This window comes from Oncorhynchus keta, chromosome 28 (genome assembly GCF_023373465.1).
Source record: "Oncorhynchus keta strain PuntledgeMale-10-30-2019 chromosome 28, Oket_V2, whole genome shotgun sequence".
Lineage (NCBI taxonomy): Eukaryota > Metazoa > Chordata > Actinopteri > Salmoniformes > Salmonidae > Oncorhynchus > Oncorhynchus keta.
Window position 1 is genome coordinate 40,507,562 of NC_068448.1, and position 18,664 is coordinate 40,526,225.

Here is an 18,664-nt window from a genome sequence, read left to right on the forward strand (position 1 = left end):
ATCCTCAAAAGGTTCTACAGCTGCAACAACGAGAGCATCCTGACTGGTTGCATCACTGCCTGGTACTGCAACTGCTCGGCCTCCGACCGCAAGGCACGACAGAGGGTAGTGCGTACGGCCCAGTACATCACTGTACCTGCCATCCAAGACCTCTATACCAGGCGGTGTCAGAGAAAGGCCCTAAAAATGGTCAAAGACACAGCCACCCCAGTCATAAACTGTTCTTGCTACTACCGCACGGCAAGCGGTACAGGAACACCAAGTCTAGCACCAAAAGGCTTCTCAACAGTTTTTACCCCCAAGCCATAAGAATCCTGAACAGGTAATCAAATGGCTACCCCCAACCCCTCTTTTATGCTACTGCTACTCTCTGTTATCATGTAAGCATAGTCACTTTAACAATACCTACATGTACATACTACCTCAATCAGCCCGACTAACTGGTGCCTGTATATAGCCTTGCTACTGTATATAGCCTCACTACTGTTATTTTTCACTGTATTTTTTACTGTTGTTTTTATTTCTATACTTGTTCACCTAATACCTTTTCTTTTACTTAAAAATTGCACTGCCTGTAAGTAAGCATTTCACTGTAAGGTCTACAACCCCTGTTGTGTTCGTCGCACGTGTCAAATAAACTTTGATTTGATTTGAGGTGTTATATATATGTTGTTGGCTAGGACAGATCATTGTAGGACCGTTACCACTTTGCTGCTCCCGGGGTGCATTGCAAGCCAAATCCAGCACCCCGTGGCCAGCAGACCGTCAACTCCGCCCTCTTATCTCTGCAGATTGTGACAGTTTTGGAAGATATAGGTCGATGCGATCAAGTATAACTGTAAGTAAACCCGTTTTTTCCTCCCGTTATTTCCATGTTTAACCACATAAAGTGGGCGAAGTTTAATGACACTTTGTGTCCACCACAACCACAGTTCGCAAACTTATTCGCCGTTTTCTGAATTGCTGTGACCCCTCTCCAAAGTTTTATATCGTCTTATTGCCTGCATCTAGCATACACATGTTTTTATTGACGCGTACAAAAAACGTTATTGCAAAAAAATATAGTTGATGTTGCAAACATTTCTCTTTTTTTGAGAGAGATGAAAGTTATTTGCTATGTTGAAACTGAAACTCGAGAAGGAAGGCGTTAATTCCTATCTATAGCCCCTCCCAGTATAGTCCGTAAAGCCCATACATTATTCAACTGGACTAGCAATATGATACAAGTAGGGTACTGTATCATGTTTTCATTTTGTCATGTTGTTCCTAGAATCTCAAACTTGTGCGCATCATGTGACAGGCAGTGCATGGACTTTGAGTTGTGCTGTTTTTTACAATATTTGTTCCACTAATCTTCTGTTTTCCAAGCGTTTACATAATATCATTGACATCGGAAGTGATTTGCTTGAAATCATCTGTTTTTTTTTCTACACACAAAAAAAAACGTAATATTTCTTATTTATTCGTGATGTATGTTATTGTGCAGGTGTGCCATCAGAGCCATCAGGATGCTCTCTGCAGCTGCTTCAGGCAAAGTTGGGTTCAATATGGGGATGGGAGTGGGCAGGTGTGTGTCAGCCTGGTTAAGAGGGTCCCCCAATGCCCTGAACAGAAGGAGGGACTGGGACCCCTCTCACAGGTACAGCACCACAGCAGCCAAATCCAGCACCCCGTCCTTCAACTATGTCATCGTGGGCGCTGGCTCGGCGGGCTGCGTCCTGGCCAACCGTCTCACGGAGGATCCCCAGGAGTCGGTGCTCCTGCTGGAGGCCGGTCCTAAGGACAGGACCCTGGGCAACGTCCGTCTCTCCTGGAAGATCCACATGCCGGCTGCCCTCACCTACAACCTGTGTGATGACAAGGTCAACTGGTTCTACCACACCCTGCCCCAGGAGCACGTGAACAACCGGGTGATGTACTGGCCCCGTGGCAGGGTGTGGGGTGGCTCCTCCTCTCTCAACGCCATGGTGTACATCCGGGGCCACGGTGAGGACTACAACCGCTGGCAGAGGGAGGGGGCGGAGGGCTGGGACTACGACCACTGCCTGCCCTACTTCCGCAAGGCCCAGTGCCACGAGCTGGGAGGCGACCGCTACCGGGGAGGCAGCGGGCCCCTGCACGTGACCCGGGGGAAGACGAACCACCCTCTACACCGGGCTTTCATAGAGGCTGGCCAGCAGGCTGGGTACCCCTTCACTAACGACATGAACGGCTTTCAGCAGGAGGGCTTGGGCTGGATGGACATGACCATCTATGAAGGTAGGGGATGAATTAAAGATATGCGCACATACACTGAGTGTACAAAACATTAGAAACACCTGCTCTTTCCATGACAGATTGACCCGGTGAATTCAGGGGGGAGCTATGATCCCGTATTGATCTCACTTGTTAAATCCACTTCAATCAGTCGAGATGAAGGGGGAGGACAGGTTAAATAATGTTTTTTTTAAAGCTTTGAGACAATTGAGACATGGATTGTGTGCGTGTGCCATTCAGAGGGTGAATGGGCAAGACAAAATATTTAAGTGCCTTTGAACGGGGTATGGTGGTAGGTGCCAGACACGCCTGTTTGTGTCTAGAACTGCACCGCTGCTCAGTTTTTCAGGCTCAACAGTTTCCTGTGTGTATCAAGAATAGTCCACCACCCGAAGGACATCCAGCCAACTTGACACAGCTGTGGGAAACATTGTAGTCAACATGTGGAATGCTTTCGACACCTTGTAGAGTCCATACCCCGAGGAATTGAGGCCGCACTGAGGGCATAAGAGGGTACAACTCAATATTCGGAAGTTGTTCTTAATGTTTATACACAGTGTATGCAGACGTCTGTATCTGTACAAGTAAAAGTAGGGAACTGCATTATAAACGGACTTATCATCTTCTCATCCCCCTCTTTCTTCTCACCCCCCGTCCCCAAGGTAAGAGGTGGAGCACAGCCAGTGCGTACCTGCGACCGGTCCTTACCCGAGCCAACCTGAGGACAGAGGTGCAATGTCTGACCACCAGGATCCTGTTTGATGGGAGGAGAGCTGTGGGCGTGGAGTACACTCAGAACGGGGAGAAGAAGCAGGTAGGTCTTTGGGAAATTCAACAACCTATATCCCCTCACATATCTCTCTATTCATCTCTTCTCTCTCTCAGGTTTTTGCTGAAAAGGAGGTAATTCTCAGTGGTGGGGCCATCAACTCCCCACAGCTTCTCATGCTGTCCGGGGTGGGCAACGCTGATGACCTGAAACAGCTAGACATCCCTGTGGTCCAGCATCTACCAGGTGACCTAATGACCCCACCTGACCCCCATTGTCTTCAAATCAAATAACATTTTATTTGTCACATGTGCCAAGTACAACCGGTGTAGAGTTGACCGTGAAATGCTTACTTACGAGCCCTTAAACAACAATGAAGAGAGAAAATGTGCAAATAATAATAGTAACACAATAAATAACAATAACAGAGCTATATACAAGGAGTAACGATACTGAGTCAATGTACAAGTTAGTTGAGGTAATTTATACATGTATAGTGCATTAGGAAAGTATTCTATGCACAATTCCTTCGACCTCCTGGCTTGGTGTTTGCTCTGACATGCACTGTCAACTGTGGGACCTTATAGACAGCAGTGTCCCTTTCCAAATCATGTCCAATCAATTAAATGTACCACAGGTGGACTCCAATCAAGTTGTAGAAACGTCTCAGGAATGCTCAATGGAAACAGGATGCACCTGAGCTCAATTTCGACTCTCATAGCAAAAGGTCTGAATACTTATGTAAATAAGGTATTTCTGTCATTTTATTTTTAATACATTCGCAAAAAAATGAACCTGTTTTTGCTTTGTCATTATTGGTTATTGTGTGTAGACTGAGGAAAAAATAAATATTTCATCCATTTTAGAATAAGGCTGTAACATAACAAACTGTGGAAAAAGGGAAGGGGTCTGGAATACTTTCCAAATGCACTGTAGGTAGGAGTAAAGGGGACTAGGCAATCAGGATAAATGATCAACTGTGTGTGCGTGTGTTTCTATTGGCTGTTGAAAAAGCAGCAGCTATTCTTTCTGGGGTCCACACAAAACATAGAACATGAGAAAATAAAGAACACTAATGGACAAGAACAGAAACAAATTTAAACTAAGTACACTACGACTAAAGAACAATACGATGCGATCGCCTGCACACTGCCCTATCCCATCTGGACAAGAGGAATACCTGTGTAAGAATGCTGTTCATTGACTACAGCTCAGCATTCAACACCATAGTACCCTCCAATCTCATCAAGCTGGAGGCCCTGGGCCTCAACCCCGCCCTGCGCAATTGGGTCCTGGACTTCCTGACGGGCCGCCCCCAGGTGGTGAAGGTAAGAAACATTTCCACTTCGCTGACCCTCAACACTGGGGCCCCACAAGGGTGCGTGCTCAGCCCCTTCCTGTACTCCCTGTTCACCCATGACTGCATGGCCATGCACGCCTCCAACTCCGTCATCAAGTTTGCAGACGACACAACAGTAGTGGGCTTGATTACCAACAACGACGAGACAGCCTATAGGGAGAAGATGAGGGCCCTCGGAGTGTGGTGTCGGGAAAATAACCTCTCACTCAACGTCAACAAAACAAAGGAGATGATTGTGGACTTCAGGAAACAGCGGAGGGACCACCCCCTATCCACATCGAAGGGACAGCAGTGGAGAAAGTGGAATGTTTTAAGTTCCTCGGCGTAAACTGAAATGGTTCACGCACACAGATACTGTGGTGAAGAAGGCGCAACTGTGCCTCTTCAACCTCAGGAGGCTGAAGAAATTTGGCTTGTCACACAAAACCCTGACAAACTTTTACAAATCTATAATCGAGAGCATCCTGTCAGGCTGTATCACAGCCTGGTACGGTAACTTCTCCGCCCTCAACCGCAAGACTCTCCAGAAGGTGGTGCGGTCTGCACAACGCATCACCAGGTCAAACTACCTGCCCTCCATGACACCTATAGCATCCAATGTCACAGGAAGGCCAAAAAGATCATCAAAGACAACAACCACCCAAGCCACTGCCTGTTCACCCCGCTATCATCCAGAAGGTGAGGTCAGTACAAGTGCATCATAGCTGGGACCGAGAGACTGAAAAACACCTATCTAAAGGCCATCAGACTGTTAAACAGCCATCACTAACTCAGAGGCTGCTGCCTACATGGAGACCTAATCACTGGTCATTTTAACATAGATCAATAGTCACTTTAAACAATACCACTTTAATAATGTTTCCATATCTTACATTACTCATATCATATGTATATACTGTATTTTATACCATCTATTGCACCTTGCCTATGCAGCTCGGCTATCGCTTATCCATATATTTATATGTACATATTCTCATTCATCCCTTTTGGATATGTGTGTATTAGGTAGTTGTTGGGGAATTGTTATATTTACTTGTTAGATGTTACTGTGCTGTCAGAACCAGAAGCACAAGCATTTCGCTACACTCGTTTTAACATCTGCTAACCGTGTGTATGTGACCAATAACATTTGCTTTGACAGCTAAAGCCGGTTAGGTTTCATAGTAAGACATTCCCATTGAGGCAAGTTTCCAGAGAAGTCAGTTAGTTATATACAAATAATAATGAGCCAGTGAAATGCATTATAGCAGCTGTAGCAAAGCTCAAGGACATTCACTAATGATTACATATACAGGGGTGTGTGGAGAGTAGTACTGTTTTTGTTTTGTGTTTTTTATATGTCCTTACATAATGTTGGTGTGTGCGTTCCTATCTGTAGGAGTGGGCAGTAATCTTCAGGACCACCTGGAGCTGTATGTTCAGCAGCAGTGCTCTCAGCCCATCACCCTGTACAAGGCCCAGAAGCCTTTCCACATGGTCAAGATTGGCCTGGAGTGGCTCCTCCAATATACAGGTATAACAAACAAGTACAGAAAAGGTACACAGGTCAAACAAGTACACAGGTCAAACAAGTACAGCAAAGGTGCACAGGTCAAACACGTGCACAGGTCAAACACGTGCACAGGTCAAACACGTGCACAGGTCAAACACGTGCACAGGGTAAACACACCAGCGACGGTTCTGATGGCTCTTTTTTTATTTTGTGAGAATGTCATTTCACGAGAATTGCGTCTGGCCTCCAAATGATTTAACCCGGTAACCATGGCACCTGCCTCCCAGGATACGGGGCCACGGCCCACCTGGAGAGCGGGGGCTTCATCCGGAGCAGAGGGGGCGTGGCCCACCCCGACATCCAGTTCCACTTCCTGCCCTCGCAGGTCATCGACCACGGCCGCGTGGCCTCCAAGATAGAAGCTTACCAGGTAAGCTGTGCGTGGGGGTGTGTGTTTTTGGACGTGTGTGTGTGTGTGTGTCCTTACACCTGATAAATCTCTCCATGCTGAACACCCTCTTTATGTCCATGCTCTGACTCATCCAAGGCTCTGCATGTTGTGAAAGGCGTGTCCCACACACCTGCACACACGCAGTGCATTCTCAGAGATGCATTCACACTTGTGGTATCGATTTGAACTGTGCGAGAATGTTTGCAAGCACTTTATCACCAGGACTTGCATTTTATTGAACCTTTTTCCTGTGCCTTTTTACCTAATGAAATATGAACTAATGTTGATACTGGACACCGATTGGCCCGTTTTGATGTGACAGGTTCACGTGGGACCAATGAGAAGTACAAGTACTGGATGGTTAAAGCTGAAGAGCGCCAGCCCTCTAGATCACCCAATCATCCAGCCCAACTACCTCTCAACAGGTATGTTCTGCCTTGTATACTGTCACCAGACCATGCCTAACAAAATTCTCTGAATGGATTGTTTCCCAGACTCAGATTAAGCCTATTCCCAAACTGAAAATGCCTCTGCTATTTAGTCCAGATGTAGTCTTAATCTGGTTCTGGGAAACAAGCCCTGTGTGGTTGATGACTTGTGTGTCCCCCCCCCTCTCTGCCTCAGACACTGATGTATGGGAGTTCAGGGAGTGTGTCAAGCTTTCTCGGGAGATCTTTGCCCAGAAGGCCTTCGACCCATTCCGGGGGCCCGAGGTACAGCCAGGGCCTGAGTGTCAGTCAGACGCCGAGATTGATGCGTTTGTGCGTCACAAGGCAGACAGCGCCTACCATCCGTCCTGCACGTGTAAGATGGGTTCTCCATCTGACCCAATGGCGGTGGTGGACCCAGAGACGCGCGTGCTGGGCCTCGAGGGCCTCCGTGTGGTCGACGCCTCCATCATGCCCAGCGTCGTCAGCGGCAACCTCAACGCCCCCACCATTATGATCGCGGAGAAGGCTGCTGACATCATCAGAGGGCGACCGGCGCTCGGCGACCCCGGGGTGCCTGTGTACCAGCCTGGATCTCTAGAGACCCAGCGATGAGCTTCACACAGATGTGTGGAACCTGCAGCGTCACCATCTCCTAAGGGCCTGAACAGCCAGAGGTGGATGCTAGGTATTCATGTACACATCCGTCGGTCTTTACCGTCCAAAGTTACTCTTTTTTTTAATTTTTTTTTTACGATTTGAAATATGTAAAGAAACAGTAGTGTAAAAATTACAGATAAGCCTTCCATTATCTAACCCGTCCATTGGTGTAAAATTCTGGTAGAGCTTGTACCTTCAAGGGTCTCAGTGGCAGCTGTTTTTTTTTGTTTGATATTTAATACTCCGCATCATGAAGATGTAGTAGACTCCGTTGGTAGTCAATAAAGTGCCACGGCATGCTAACCAGCAGAAACTACAACTCCGAGAATCACTTTGGATTGCAGTGTTCCCTACTTTCCTGATAATGCTGGTTTTCTGTCCAACCTCTGTCCAGAAACAGTGAGTTTCTGATGTGATTTGATCAAGTTCTCTGGGTATTAATTCTTACATTTATGTTTACAATTATATGAAGATGATTTATATGAAGGATTTAAGCTTTTGATAGTCACCTGAGTTGCCTTGCCAATCATGAAAGTGTCTTTGACGTATGTTGTCTTGATTTGAAGTGCCTGAAAAGAAGTATGTTTGGTATGGTAATCTATTGATTATTATAAACTGGGTGGTTCGAGCCCTGAAAGCGAATTGGCTGACAGCCGTGGTATATTAGACCGTATACCACAGGTATGAAAAACATTTATTTGTACTGCTCTAATTATGTTCATAGCCAGTTTATAATAGCAATAAGGCACCTCTGGGGTTTGTGTTTTATGGCCAATATGCCACGACTAAAGGCTGTGTCCAGGTACACCATGTTGCGTCATGCACAAGAACATCCCTTAGCCGTGGTATATTAGCCACATACCACACCCCCTTGTGCCTTATCGCTTAATTTGAGCAGAGCTGCAATAATATGTTACAGTAGTATTCTCATACGCTTGCATAGTATTAACCCTTATGTTCATGCTAGCCTTAACAATGTGACTTCTAAGTCCACAGTTCCACCTCTAACATCGTCAAAACAACCACTTTGCGGATGTCGGGTAAAGTGGATCTGATTGAGTGGAGCCGTTGAGCTGATTGACTCTAAGCCTTTACACGAACACTTTGCACACCGATTTTAGTGCAGACTCAATCACCGCTGTGATTGAAAATAATATTCTTTAGAAATCTTTGTAAGATTTGATTATTTTTCTAATTCCTGCCGGCTGAGTACGTAGAGCACAGATGCTGTCCTCTGGAGGCATTCAGTGCCGTGGACTTTATTCAGTTGTGAACACTACAAAATCCTCAGCAGTCCATTGTATTTCCAGGCAAATATTCAGAGACTAACGTGAATGTTAAAAAATAAAACAAAATAAATGTTAAACTACATTTTTAGGTAAAACTAATTTGCTACTAAGTGGAATTAGCTGTAATGTTAGCGGATAGAAATCCTCAAGTACAGTGAATCATTTTAACCTTCATTTACACATTCTGTACAGGGTTTAACATTACCATCAACATTTCAATGCATCTTTAAAACAGAAGTCGTCTGAAAAAATAAAGCTGTGAATTGCACAACAAACCTTTGTTTCAAGGTTGTCTTTTTTTCTTCAATCATTTGTCATACAGTATAAATAAAGATGGGTTTTAATTTAGTGAAATATACCGTCACGTATCACTTGGCAGGTCACTGATTCAAAGGTCTCAGTAACGACATACAGGGAAATGTACAGTCTCACCATCTTAATTACATTTGAAATATACTTGAACCAGTGATATAACCTCTAATGCAGTGGGTGTTGTTACCACTATGTCAGGATTTAAACCCCATTAGTCAAAACACCCACAGTGGCCATCACTATTGGCGGCCATCTTAAATTGCCCTCCACCATTCATGTGTTGAACTGAGAGCGTTCTGTGTCGAGAGAAAGCTGGTAGTTGAAAACAATATTCCATTGGCAAGGAATTTACATTTCGGGACGCCATTTCACAAAGATCCCTGACGTGACCCGGTGTTTATGTTGACACGTTTGGGAAAAACACATTAGAATCGTACAGCTTTATTGGCAATAGCTGTGTCTTTTTAAAGCATCTTTCCCCTTTTTTTTTTTTTTGAAAGAGCACTTTTGTTGCACATTTATAGGTTGTGAGGACAGAAACACATTTCCATGATAGTACCGAGTTGTCCTTATGTATGCCCTTCAGAAGCCGCTTTTATCCAAAGCGTCTTAGTCATTGCGTGCATACATTTTACATATGGGTGATCCTGGGAATCAAACCCACTAACCTGGCGTTACTAGTTATTTTCTGTTGGCAGTGAGCTAAGCTGGTAAATGGCAAACCCTACTTCTGTAGAAACAAACTACGCGCACTTGAGATAAATTACCTCTTTGACATATCAACATGACTAAATCAACATGATTCCCCTTAAAAGTAGTGAGAAAAAAAGACTAAACATAATAAAATATAATTTCATATTCATTCCAAATAAAACAATTACTTATCTATTTCATAGGCATGGGGAATATGTTATACCTGTAACAATCCATAAATAACTACATATAAAGCATCTCTTTCAAATAATATATTTTTCTTAGAGGGTTTAAAATACACCTACAATTTAATAGATTGTCCTTTCATTAAAATATTATGGCTGCTAAGTCATCCCTGAAGAGTGATTGGTTGGGCAGGAGTGAGTGTGATATTGGAATACACCGTTTTCTCATGTTGGTTGTTCACAGTTTCAAAATGCGGTCTGTAAAATGGCCGCTACTCTCCATCTATGATTGACTACTCTTGGTGTCTTTGTGCGAACGGGAGGCAGGAGGGGGATATGGCTGAGGACTGGAACTTCATTTCACTGATATGTGATTTCTGTATGAAGTCGTTGAGGAGGAAACCCAACATCACTGCATCCCCTTTGGGACAACCCCCTCATATTTCACTCTCTGTTTCATTGGGTGCTGCAAAACAGACGGAGAGGAAGGGGCGGGACTCCTCTGAAGTTGGATCTTTGGCATGCCACTCCATCCCTCCACTCCTCCAGCTGGCAGTGTTTTCATCCATCCATTCATTCCACAGAAAGAAAGGCACTTTGTTCTCGTTTGCTTGTTTGTTTGTTTGTTTGTATGGTTGTTGGCTGCATCCAAAAAGCACATTGCTCCCTATATAGTGCACTAGAAGCACACTATAGGGAATAGGGTGCCATGTCAGACGCAGCCTGTGTCTAGTGTGAGTGACTGCTATAGGGTGCTGATGCATATCATCTCATCAGTCAGATCCTCCTCGTATTTCCCGCACGTGTCCGGCTCCTCATCGCTGTAGTCCTCGAGATTGCGGTCCATGAGGCTCGTGCCAGTCACTGTGTCCGTTGCCCCAGCCCCATTACCCATACTGCCGTTCAGCAGGTTGCTGGCGGCACTCTCCATCTCGTCGATGGTCATCTCGCAGGCGTCCGCGATCTCGTGCTTGGTCGCCGACACAAACTTGGGGTCCTTGGCGTATTTCCCCAGTCCTTCTGAAATCAACACCTGAAACATTAGAGGGAGAAATGTATCATTCAATCAGTCAGTGTGTGTGTGTGTGTGTGTGTGTGTGTGTGTGTGTGTGTGTGTGTGTGTGTGTGTGTGTGTGTGTGTTACTCACAGCCTCCACTAGGCTGTTAGCACTGCCTCTGTTCTGGTGGTACTGCCTGCGATATTCTGGTGGGATCTGGAGCTGTAAGGGGGAGTAAGTACGGCTTAGGGGAGCTTCTTGGACGTCAGTGTACCAGGTGCTCCTTCTCACAGAGCCAGGGGTGCTACTCACACTGCTCAGCCCACGCCAGTCCACCTGGATGAATACAGACACGTGAATCCACACGTTTACACATGTATAGTATCTCTCAATACACTCAGCCATTGCTTACCACACACACACACACACACACACACACACACCTGGATGAGGGGTGTGTAGTAATGGGAGTGGTCCCTGCTGCTGGGGGAGACGGGGGGTGTGGCCCAGGAGCGTAGAGAGCGTGACGGAGAGAGACGCTGGACTCTGCTGGAGTCCAGGCCAGCCACCGCCATCACCTTGGCAACAGATTAATGAAGGGGTTAACGGGCATCAAACCATACCTTTATTCTACTGCCTAAATGAAGACGGGTGCATATTGTACGTGTAGTGAGTCCTGTAGCATATGTCGGTGGATATAACGGTAAACATCAGTTTGGTTGTGTGCGTTTGGTTCAGTGGTACCTACCTGCTGCTGCAGCAGATGCAGGGGTAGAGCTGTTCGAAGAGGAACGGAAGGGGTCAAGGGGGTGTCATCGCCTTGACTGCTTTGTTTCCGCAGACAATGAAAGTTGAATGAGGGTCTGTGGAGGGCTAGAGGTTCAAACACAAGAGAGACCCTTGTTTGTTACAGCTTTGGGTCATAATTACAAGTGTGACATCGTCCTCTTTATCAGCCAATCAGTGACCAAGGGACCTCACCCTGGGGTGTAGAGGGGAGAAACCATCGCTTCGGCGACCGCCCACCATCCTGGTAAATGGGTTGCTGGTGGTCATCACAGAGACTGTCCGGTTGATGGTCTTGACACTCCTTACGGGACATCCTGAACAACAACATCGTCAATCAACAGCCACCTTTGTCAACAGCAGGAACAGTAGAGGACATAGTGGTTTCCATGGTGATACCTGTCTTTGTGCAACATGATATCATCCTCCTGGTACTCTTCCCCGCTGAAGTATTCCCCAGAGCCCCTGTCTTCATCGCTGTCTGCCCTCCCTGGCTCCTCTCTACGAACGGTAGGGTAGCGAACACCCCCTGAATCTGACCTGAGGTCAAAAGGTCAAAGGTTCAACCAGAAGTTGAGGGGCGATTGAGGAAAAAGTGACGTAACTGTACATACAGATCACAGACTAAAGCCCTGCATTTGAACGAAGATACAGATGAATTCGTCAAATGGTTTACAACCGTAATCAGTAGTATATAATTCATGTTTGTTTTTTTTTGGGGGGGGGGGGAGTTATCGTTGTAGTGTGATTGAAACTGAAAGGCAATGTTCCCGCGTTCACGGTAAATGCTACATATGTCGGCTTAATCCGATATTTCTTTTACATTTCTATTGCGCAAATCAGCTAGATAGATTGAATAGAGACCCTCGTGGTGCAGGAATTAACAGTACTGAAAAGATCCATTCTATGGGTGCCAGGGTAATGGAGTAAAAAGTAAATGATTGTCTTTAGGAATGTAGTGAAGTAAATGTAAAAGTTCAAAAATATAAATATTAAAGTAAAGTACAGATACCCCCCCAAAACTACTTAAGTAGTCCTTTAAAGTATTTTTTCTTAAGTACTTTACAACACTGGCGCTCCACAGCGCCTAGGCATTACGCAAGCAGGTAAACCAGTGTGCTCATCACACATGAAATCACAACTAAAATAATCACCTAGTTCATTAGAGGCATCACTACAGACCCCGGTTCAATTCCAGGCTGTATCACAACCAGGCCATGATTGGGAGTCCCATAGGGCGGCGTACAATTGGCCCAGTGTCATCTGGGTTAGGGTTTGGCCATCATTGTAAATAAGAATTTGTTCTTAACTGACTTACCTAGATAAATAAAAGAGACCTCTTTTACCAGAGAGACCTAGCCAAGAAAGAAGAATCTTAAATTACCTTGCAGATTGGACCGTGGTGTGGGTGTCGAAGTCAACAATCTTGCGGTGCGAGCTGGAAGAGGGTGCCCCATTGGCGGACGGGTGCTCACGGCGAAGACAGCGGCGCTGCCCCCCGTTTGTCAGGGAGGGCACAGGGTGCACGTTGGCATTGTTAAGGTTGGCGTTTGAGGATATGGGGGATTTGGGGTAGTAGTAGTTGTACCAGTGGGGTTCGCCTGCCCTCTCCTCAGAGCCGACCTGGGAGGGCTCCACGGAGGCGTGGCAGGAAGGCGGAGGGACCTGGAGGGGCCGCTGAGTGACGTTTGTCTGGTGGGCGGAACCCCGGTGGTCCCCGTTAACGTGATTGGTGTGGTTGGAGAAGATCATGCCGTTCCTCTGTAGAGACAACACTGTCAGAACCGACAGTACAAATGACCATAACAAACACAGTGACTAAACTTAACCACTGGCTTTGGATCTGTACTGGTGGTAGGGCACTTTGTCATTGAGGTCTTAATTCCAATCTTCACTAAATTATGTTCAACAGATAATGAAGGTACTAAAATTAACCGTGCATTTAGTTTTTGCCCTAAACATGCTATGCCTTTAAAAACCACTGGGTTGAACAACTCTGTCATCTGCATGCTCTGGGTTCACAGGCAATATGAGTGTTATTGTATCGAATGGAGGGAGCCGGAAGTGAACCCGAGTCACGTTAGGTTAAGGTTAAGGAATGGATTAGCTAACATGCTAAGTAGCTAAAAAGTAGTAAGTACTGTAGTTGCTAATTAGCTCAAATGCCAAAGTTGTCGATTATGAGATTCGAACACGCAACCTTAGGGTTGCTAGAAGATTAAAGATAATGTAACTATCCTTGACATTTAGTTAGGAGTCAATTAACCTGATGACAGCGACCAAGGGTGGGTTTCAGCTTACGTAACTTAGCTCCCTCAGCAAACGTCAGCTACTACGAACAAGCACACCATGAACATGCAGCCCCTAACAGGCAAGCAAGCTCCTCCCAAACCGCGGGCCAAAAGAAGGCACTTGATTTAGAGCACCCAGCAACCACGAACAGAGTTCGAGACCATTCCATTGGCTGTAAAAAAAAAAGAAGCGAACCCTGCCCACTGAACGTGTCGGGTGAGCTAAATCAAGCGCGCTTATTGAACGAACCGGGACAGTGATTTACCCTGTACATCTCCTCGCCGCCTTCTGCGTTAATGTCGACAAGGCCCTCGTCTTGCAGGTCACATGATATGACTCGGCGGATTTCAGGCCCAATATCATGCAGTGTGCGGAGACCGGCCTGCAATGACGACAAGAGAGCAGCTGAGCGCCGGCAGGAACACAAACACAGAGATACACACATGTGAACTGTACACACAAAGACCCTCAGACCAGACATACTGAGGTGCTTTGTAAAGCTATAGATAATGCGGGGTGTGTGCACAGCACTGTTCTCTTTATCTCTCATAATAAAAAGGGATAGTCTGCAGCTCCAAGCACAGCCAGAGGTGAAATAGCAAAGTGCAGACCAGAGAAGCAGCATTGTGTGTTCAGGTGCAGTGGCCTGCTGCTTTGCCGATGTCCTGTGGTGATTGGGCAAAGCACTACTCAGTGTGATTTATCGCTAACTAGCAGTTACATATTGTTTACCCTTATCAATGTGTCATTATCTTACTAAAATAGCACCCATATTTGGGTTTGTAAGTCATGTCATCAGTTGTTTCAAAGGTTGTGAGTTCTACAGGTACAGTGGAAATCGGAAGTTTACATACACTTAGGTTGGACTCGTTTTTCAACCACTCCACAAATTTCTTGTTAACAACCTATAGTTTTGGCAAGTTGGTTAGGACATCTACTTTGTGCATGACAAGTCATTTTTCCAACAATTGTTTACAGACAGATTATTTCACTGTATCACAATTACAATGAGTCAGAAGTTTACATACACTAAATTGACTGTGCCTTTAAACAGGTGGAAAATTCCAGTAAATTATGTCATGGCTTTAGAAGCTTCTGATAGGCTAATTGACATCATTTGAGTCAATTGGAGGTGAACCTGTGGATGTATTTCAAGGCCTACCTTCAAACACAGTGCCTCTTTGCTTGACATCATGGGAAAATCAAAAGAAATCAGCCAAGACCCCAGAAAAAAATTGTAGACAAGTCTGGTTCATCCTTGTGAGCAATTGCAAACCGCCTGAAGGTACTTCATCTGTACAAACAATAGTATGCAAGTATAAACATCCTGGGACCACACAGCCATCATACCCGCTCAGGAAGGAGATGCGTTCTGTCTCCCAGAACAACAGCAAAGGACCTTGTGAAGATGCTGGAGGAAACATGTTCAAAAGTATCTATATCCACAGTAAAACAAGTCCTATATCGACATAATCTGAAAGGCCGCACAGCAAGGAAGAAGCCACTGCTCCAGAACCGCCATAAAAAAAGCCAGACTACGGTTTGCAACGGCACATGGGAACAAAGATCGTACTTTTTGGAGAAATGTCTTCTGGTCTGATGAAACTAAAATAGAACTGTTTGGCCATAATGACCATCGTTATCTTTGGAGGAAAAAAGGGGAGGCTTGTAAGCTGAAGAACACCATCCCAACAGGGAAGCACATGGGGTGGCAGCATCATGTTGTGGGGGTGCTTTGCTGCAGGAGGGACTGGTGCACTTCACAATAATTATGTGGATATATTGAAGCAAAACGGACTCAGTTACACCAGCTTTGTCAGGAGGAATGGGTCACAATTCACCCAACTTATTGTGGGAAGCTTGTGGAAGGCTACCCAAAACATTTGACCCAAGTTAAACAATTTAAAGGCAATGCTACCAAATATTAATTGAGTGTATGTAAACTTCTGACCCACTGGGAATGTGATGAAAGAAATAAAAGCTCAAATAAATCATTCTCTACTATTATTCTGACATTTCACCTAACTCAACTAAGACAGGGAATTTTTACTCGGATTAAATGTCAGGAATTGTGAAAAACTGAGTTTAAATGTATTTGGCTAAGGTGTATGTAAGCTCCCAACTTCAACTGTAGCTGCAGTTGAAAAATATTAACTTGTGTTACATACAGATTGGCCATAATAGTGTACTTTTTGTTAGTGTTTACAACCCTAGAGGAGGTCAAATGGTACAGTCCAGTACAGATTTTGAGACTCACCTGGAGGGCGATGGTGGAGTTCAGGCTGGTGAATGAGTTTCTTCCCACCAGGCCTTGCTCTTTGCGTTTCTTGAATTTCCTGAAGTAGTCCTGTATCAGGAAGGTAGCATAGAACTTCCCCACGGTTACCTCATCATCTGAGTGAACAGACCACACAAACGCCTCCACTGTCAGCACCGCACCACCACTCACCATATTATCCATCATTAGCTGACTTTCTAGGGACCCCGGAGCTTTTGTGCAAAGCCGTCTGTGGCATATAACCTATTCAAATATGAAATTTTAAAAAAGCTGAAAACAAAATGGGACTTTAACCAAGCACTACACTGCAGTTTGGTGTCTACCAGACCAGTGTGACAGCCTCAGCGGCTTCTCAGCTCTCTTCCTGGGCCTGTATCTGTACCTGGATCTGTGGTGACCGAGAATATAGCCGAGCACAGTCCTGACCTTCTGACAAGACAGCCAACAGAAACCTCCAGCAAAACATCAGCACACCAGTCCTCTCAATAACAACATCGGCAGCTCTACCCACTAGAGACCATCTGTGGCATTTATATGAACAGAAAATATGGCAAAATACGAACAGATCTGAAACGTGGAATTTTAAACAACAAAGAGAAACAAGCCTCAACTCAATACAGTCATGAGATGAAGCGGTGTCACGTTTGTTTTCTGTCAAACTAACCACAATCGCATCTCACTAAAGTCTACCACACAGCTAGCGACAGTACTGCTGTTATTACCTACGGCGTAGCTAGCTACAGTACAGGGACACCGCCACAGTTGAGAAGAATCTAACAAGAAGACTACAGCAGAGAGACTGGTATATCTAAGCTGTGAATAGCGACGCGCAGGCCAGGGAAGCAGTAGAGAACAGAGGAAGCAGCGGTCTGTGTCACTCAGCTAGCTAGTAAGCAGACTGGGGACACAAGGCACAGGAGAGTGCCGGCAACAATAGTTTCATGCCACCGGCCATAAAACAGAACTGCTGCAGGAAATTCTGGACGGCAGAGAGAGAGAGAGAGAGAGAGAGAGAGAGAGAGAGAGAGACTAGGGAAGAAGAGGGAAAGCTGTGGAGAAGAGAAGCTTGGCCAGAAAGAGAGATCAAGATGAGTTAGTAGTTATAGCAGAGCATGCAGTGCTAGAACGAGCCAAGCATCAGAGAGCCAAAGCACAAAGCATAGTGCAGCAAATGACAACTAGGGAAATAAAATGAACACGACGAATAGGGGTGGGTTGCAGAAAACTAGAGAACAGTGAAAACATCACAGGTTGGTCAACACCAGCACAGCATGGCACTGTAGACTGTTTAGGATCGTACGGCTCAGGACAGCCAAGTGGCAGACAACAAAAGAACACACAGCAAAACAGTTGCTGTGAGCCTGCGTCCTAACCGAACTCATATTCCCTCCCTTCCTATAAGGAACACTACTAAGTGCACAAGAAAGTGAATAGGGTGCCATATCAGATTGAACCTGGCCTGACTATCAATCGGGAGCCCCAGAGTCAGGCTGCAGCGAGCATTTTCAGGGTCGATGTCAATAATGGCCGATCCCTGGCTGTGACCCCACTCTCTGAGGGTGTCGCAGGGGGAGTTGGGTATGCACCAACAACAAAAACACATTTCACACCACACACCTGTACAGGTTACAGACTTATAGAAGCACCCTCTGTTTGACCTTTGATATGAGCACACTCGGCGTGGATGGCAAGATAAGAGTCCGATAAGGTGAGTTTCTCTGAACTGAAGTGACTGTCTGCTCCTCTATCTGGTCCTGCTCTTATCTGTGGTCAAGCGACTAGGCTTTAACAGCTATTGACACATGAAAACAAGAAGAGAGGACTCGACTGCCCATCAAATAATTAGTCTACGCAAACTGTTCCACTAGAGGGTCGGCATTACAGTGGATCACTAATGTCAATGAATGAGTTGATCCTTAATGTGGGACTGCCAATAACCTATGCTGTTAGCGATCCATGCACCTCTATGCAACAAGTCCCATGAACGTATTGTGAGGGAAAGCTTTGTCGCAGGTCAGCCTGGAGTATAGGATTGCCACCCTGACCTCACACACACAGTGCATAAGCAACAACCCTGCTTATGCATGTGTGTCTGCACAGCGCATTTGTATGTTTGAAGTGTACAGGGTGCGCAGGGCAGTCTGCCACACCTCTGTAGCCAGGCCACATCTACCGTCCAGTTACTGGAGACAGACGTCACAAGAGGCTTGAGCCATTCTACTGACCGCCAGCAGGGGGCACCACTTGGTCCAGCAGCTTCATGCTGGTCCTCTTCCAGATCTTCTTGATGACCGCTCGCAACTCCTCATTGGCCTGCTCCAGGTTGCCTAGGAAATCAAACACTCTGTAAATGTGTTGGACCAATCAAAGCAGCCATTTAGCGGGCCACTGTATACGAGTATTTTGAGTACAGTA

At 45.7% G+C, this 18,664-nt stretch overlaps 2 protein-coding genes across 7 annotated transcripts in view; one reads left to right on the plus strand and one right to left on the minus strand.

Annotated features, from left to right (window-relative positions):
- Positions 1 to 693: 693 nt before the first annotated feature.
- Positions 694 to 8,980, plus strand: chdh (choline dehydrogenase). Its single transcript, XM_035741185.2, has 8 exons — positions 694 to 838; positions 1,487 to 2,259; positions 2,919 to 3,070; positions 3,142 to 3,271; positions 5,764 to 5,898; positions 6,165 to 6,307; positions 6,651 to 6,753; positions 6,953 to 8,980. Exons 2-8 carry the CDS (start codon positions 1,509 to 1,511, stop codon positions 7,369 to 7,371), a joined length of 1,833 nt encoding a protein of 610 aa, XP_035597078.1. The 5' UTR covers positions 694 to 838; positions 1,487 to 1,508; the 3' UTR covers positions 7,372 to 8,980.
- The window catches only part of LOC118361111 (voltage-dependent L-type calcium channel subunit alpha-1D-like), a 98,958-nt gene continuing 88,940 nt past the window's right edge, over positions 8,647 to 18,664 (minus strand). For 4 of the 6 annotated variants that reach the window (XM_052483076.1, XM_052483074.1, XM_052483075.1 and 1 more), the window contains 10 exons: positions 18,475 to 18,576; positions 16,229 to 16,365; positions 14,237 to 14,353; positions 13,064 to 13,440; positions 12,079 to 12,219; positions 11,875 to 11,996; positions 11,642 to 11,766; positions 11,337 to 11,471; positions 11,044 to 11,229; positions 8,647 to 10,928 (listed from right to left, as the gene is read on the minus strand). In XM_052483076.1, coding sequence (XP_052339036.1) covers positions 10,641 to 10,928; positions 11,044 to 11,229; positions 11,337 to 11,471; positions 11,642 to 11,766; positions 11,875 to 11,996; positions 12,079 to 12,219; positions 13,064 to 13,440; positions 14,237 to 14,353; positions 16,229 to 16,365; positions 18,475 to 18,576 — 1,730 coding nt within the window. In that variant the 3' untranslated portion in view covers positions 8,647 to 10,640. The remainder of the gene's footprint in view (positions 10,929 to 11,043; positions 11,230 to 11,336; positions 11,472 to 11,641; positions 11,767 to 11,874; positions 11,997 to 12,078; positions 12,220 to 13,063; positions 13,441 to 14,236; positions 14,354 to 16,228; positions 16,366 to 18,474; positions 18,577 to 18,664) is intronic. The other 2 variants (XM_052483077.1, XM_052483078.1) reach the window with 2 other exon arrangements.

Excerpts from the sequence above, each read along its gene's own strand:
- chdh (XM_035741185.2), top strand. The coding sequence starts at position 1,509 with ATGCTCTCTGCAGCTGCTTCAGGCAAAGTTGGGTTCAATATGGGGATG. Across the intron at positions 2,260-2,918 it reads GGACATGACCATCTATGAAG|GTAAGAGGTGGAGCACAGCC; the intron begins GTAGGGGATGAA and ends CCCGTCCCCAAG. Across the intron at positions 3,272-5,763 it reads TGTGGTCCAGCATCTACCAG|GAGTGGGCAGTAATCTTCAG; the intron begins GTGACCTAATGA and ends TCCTATCTGTAG.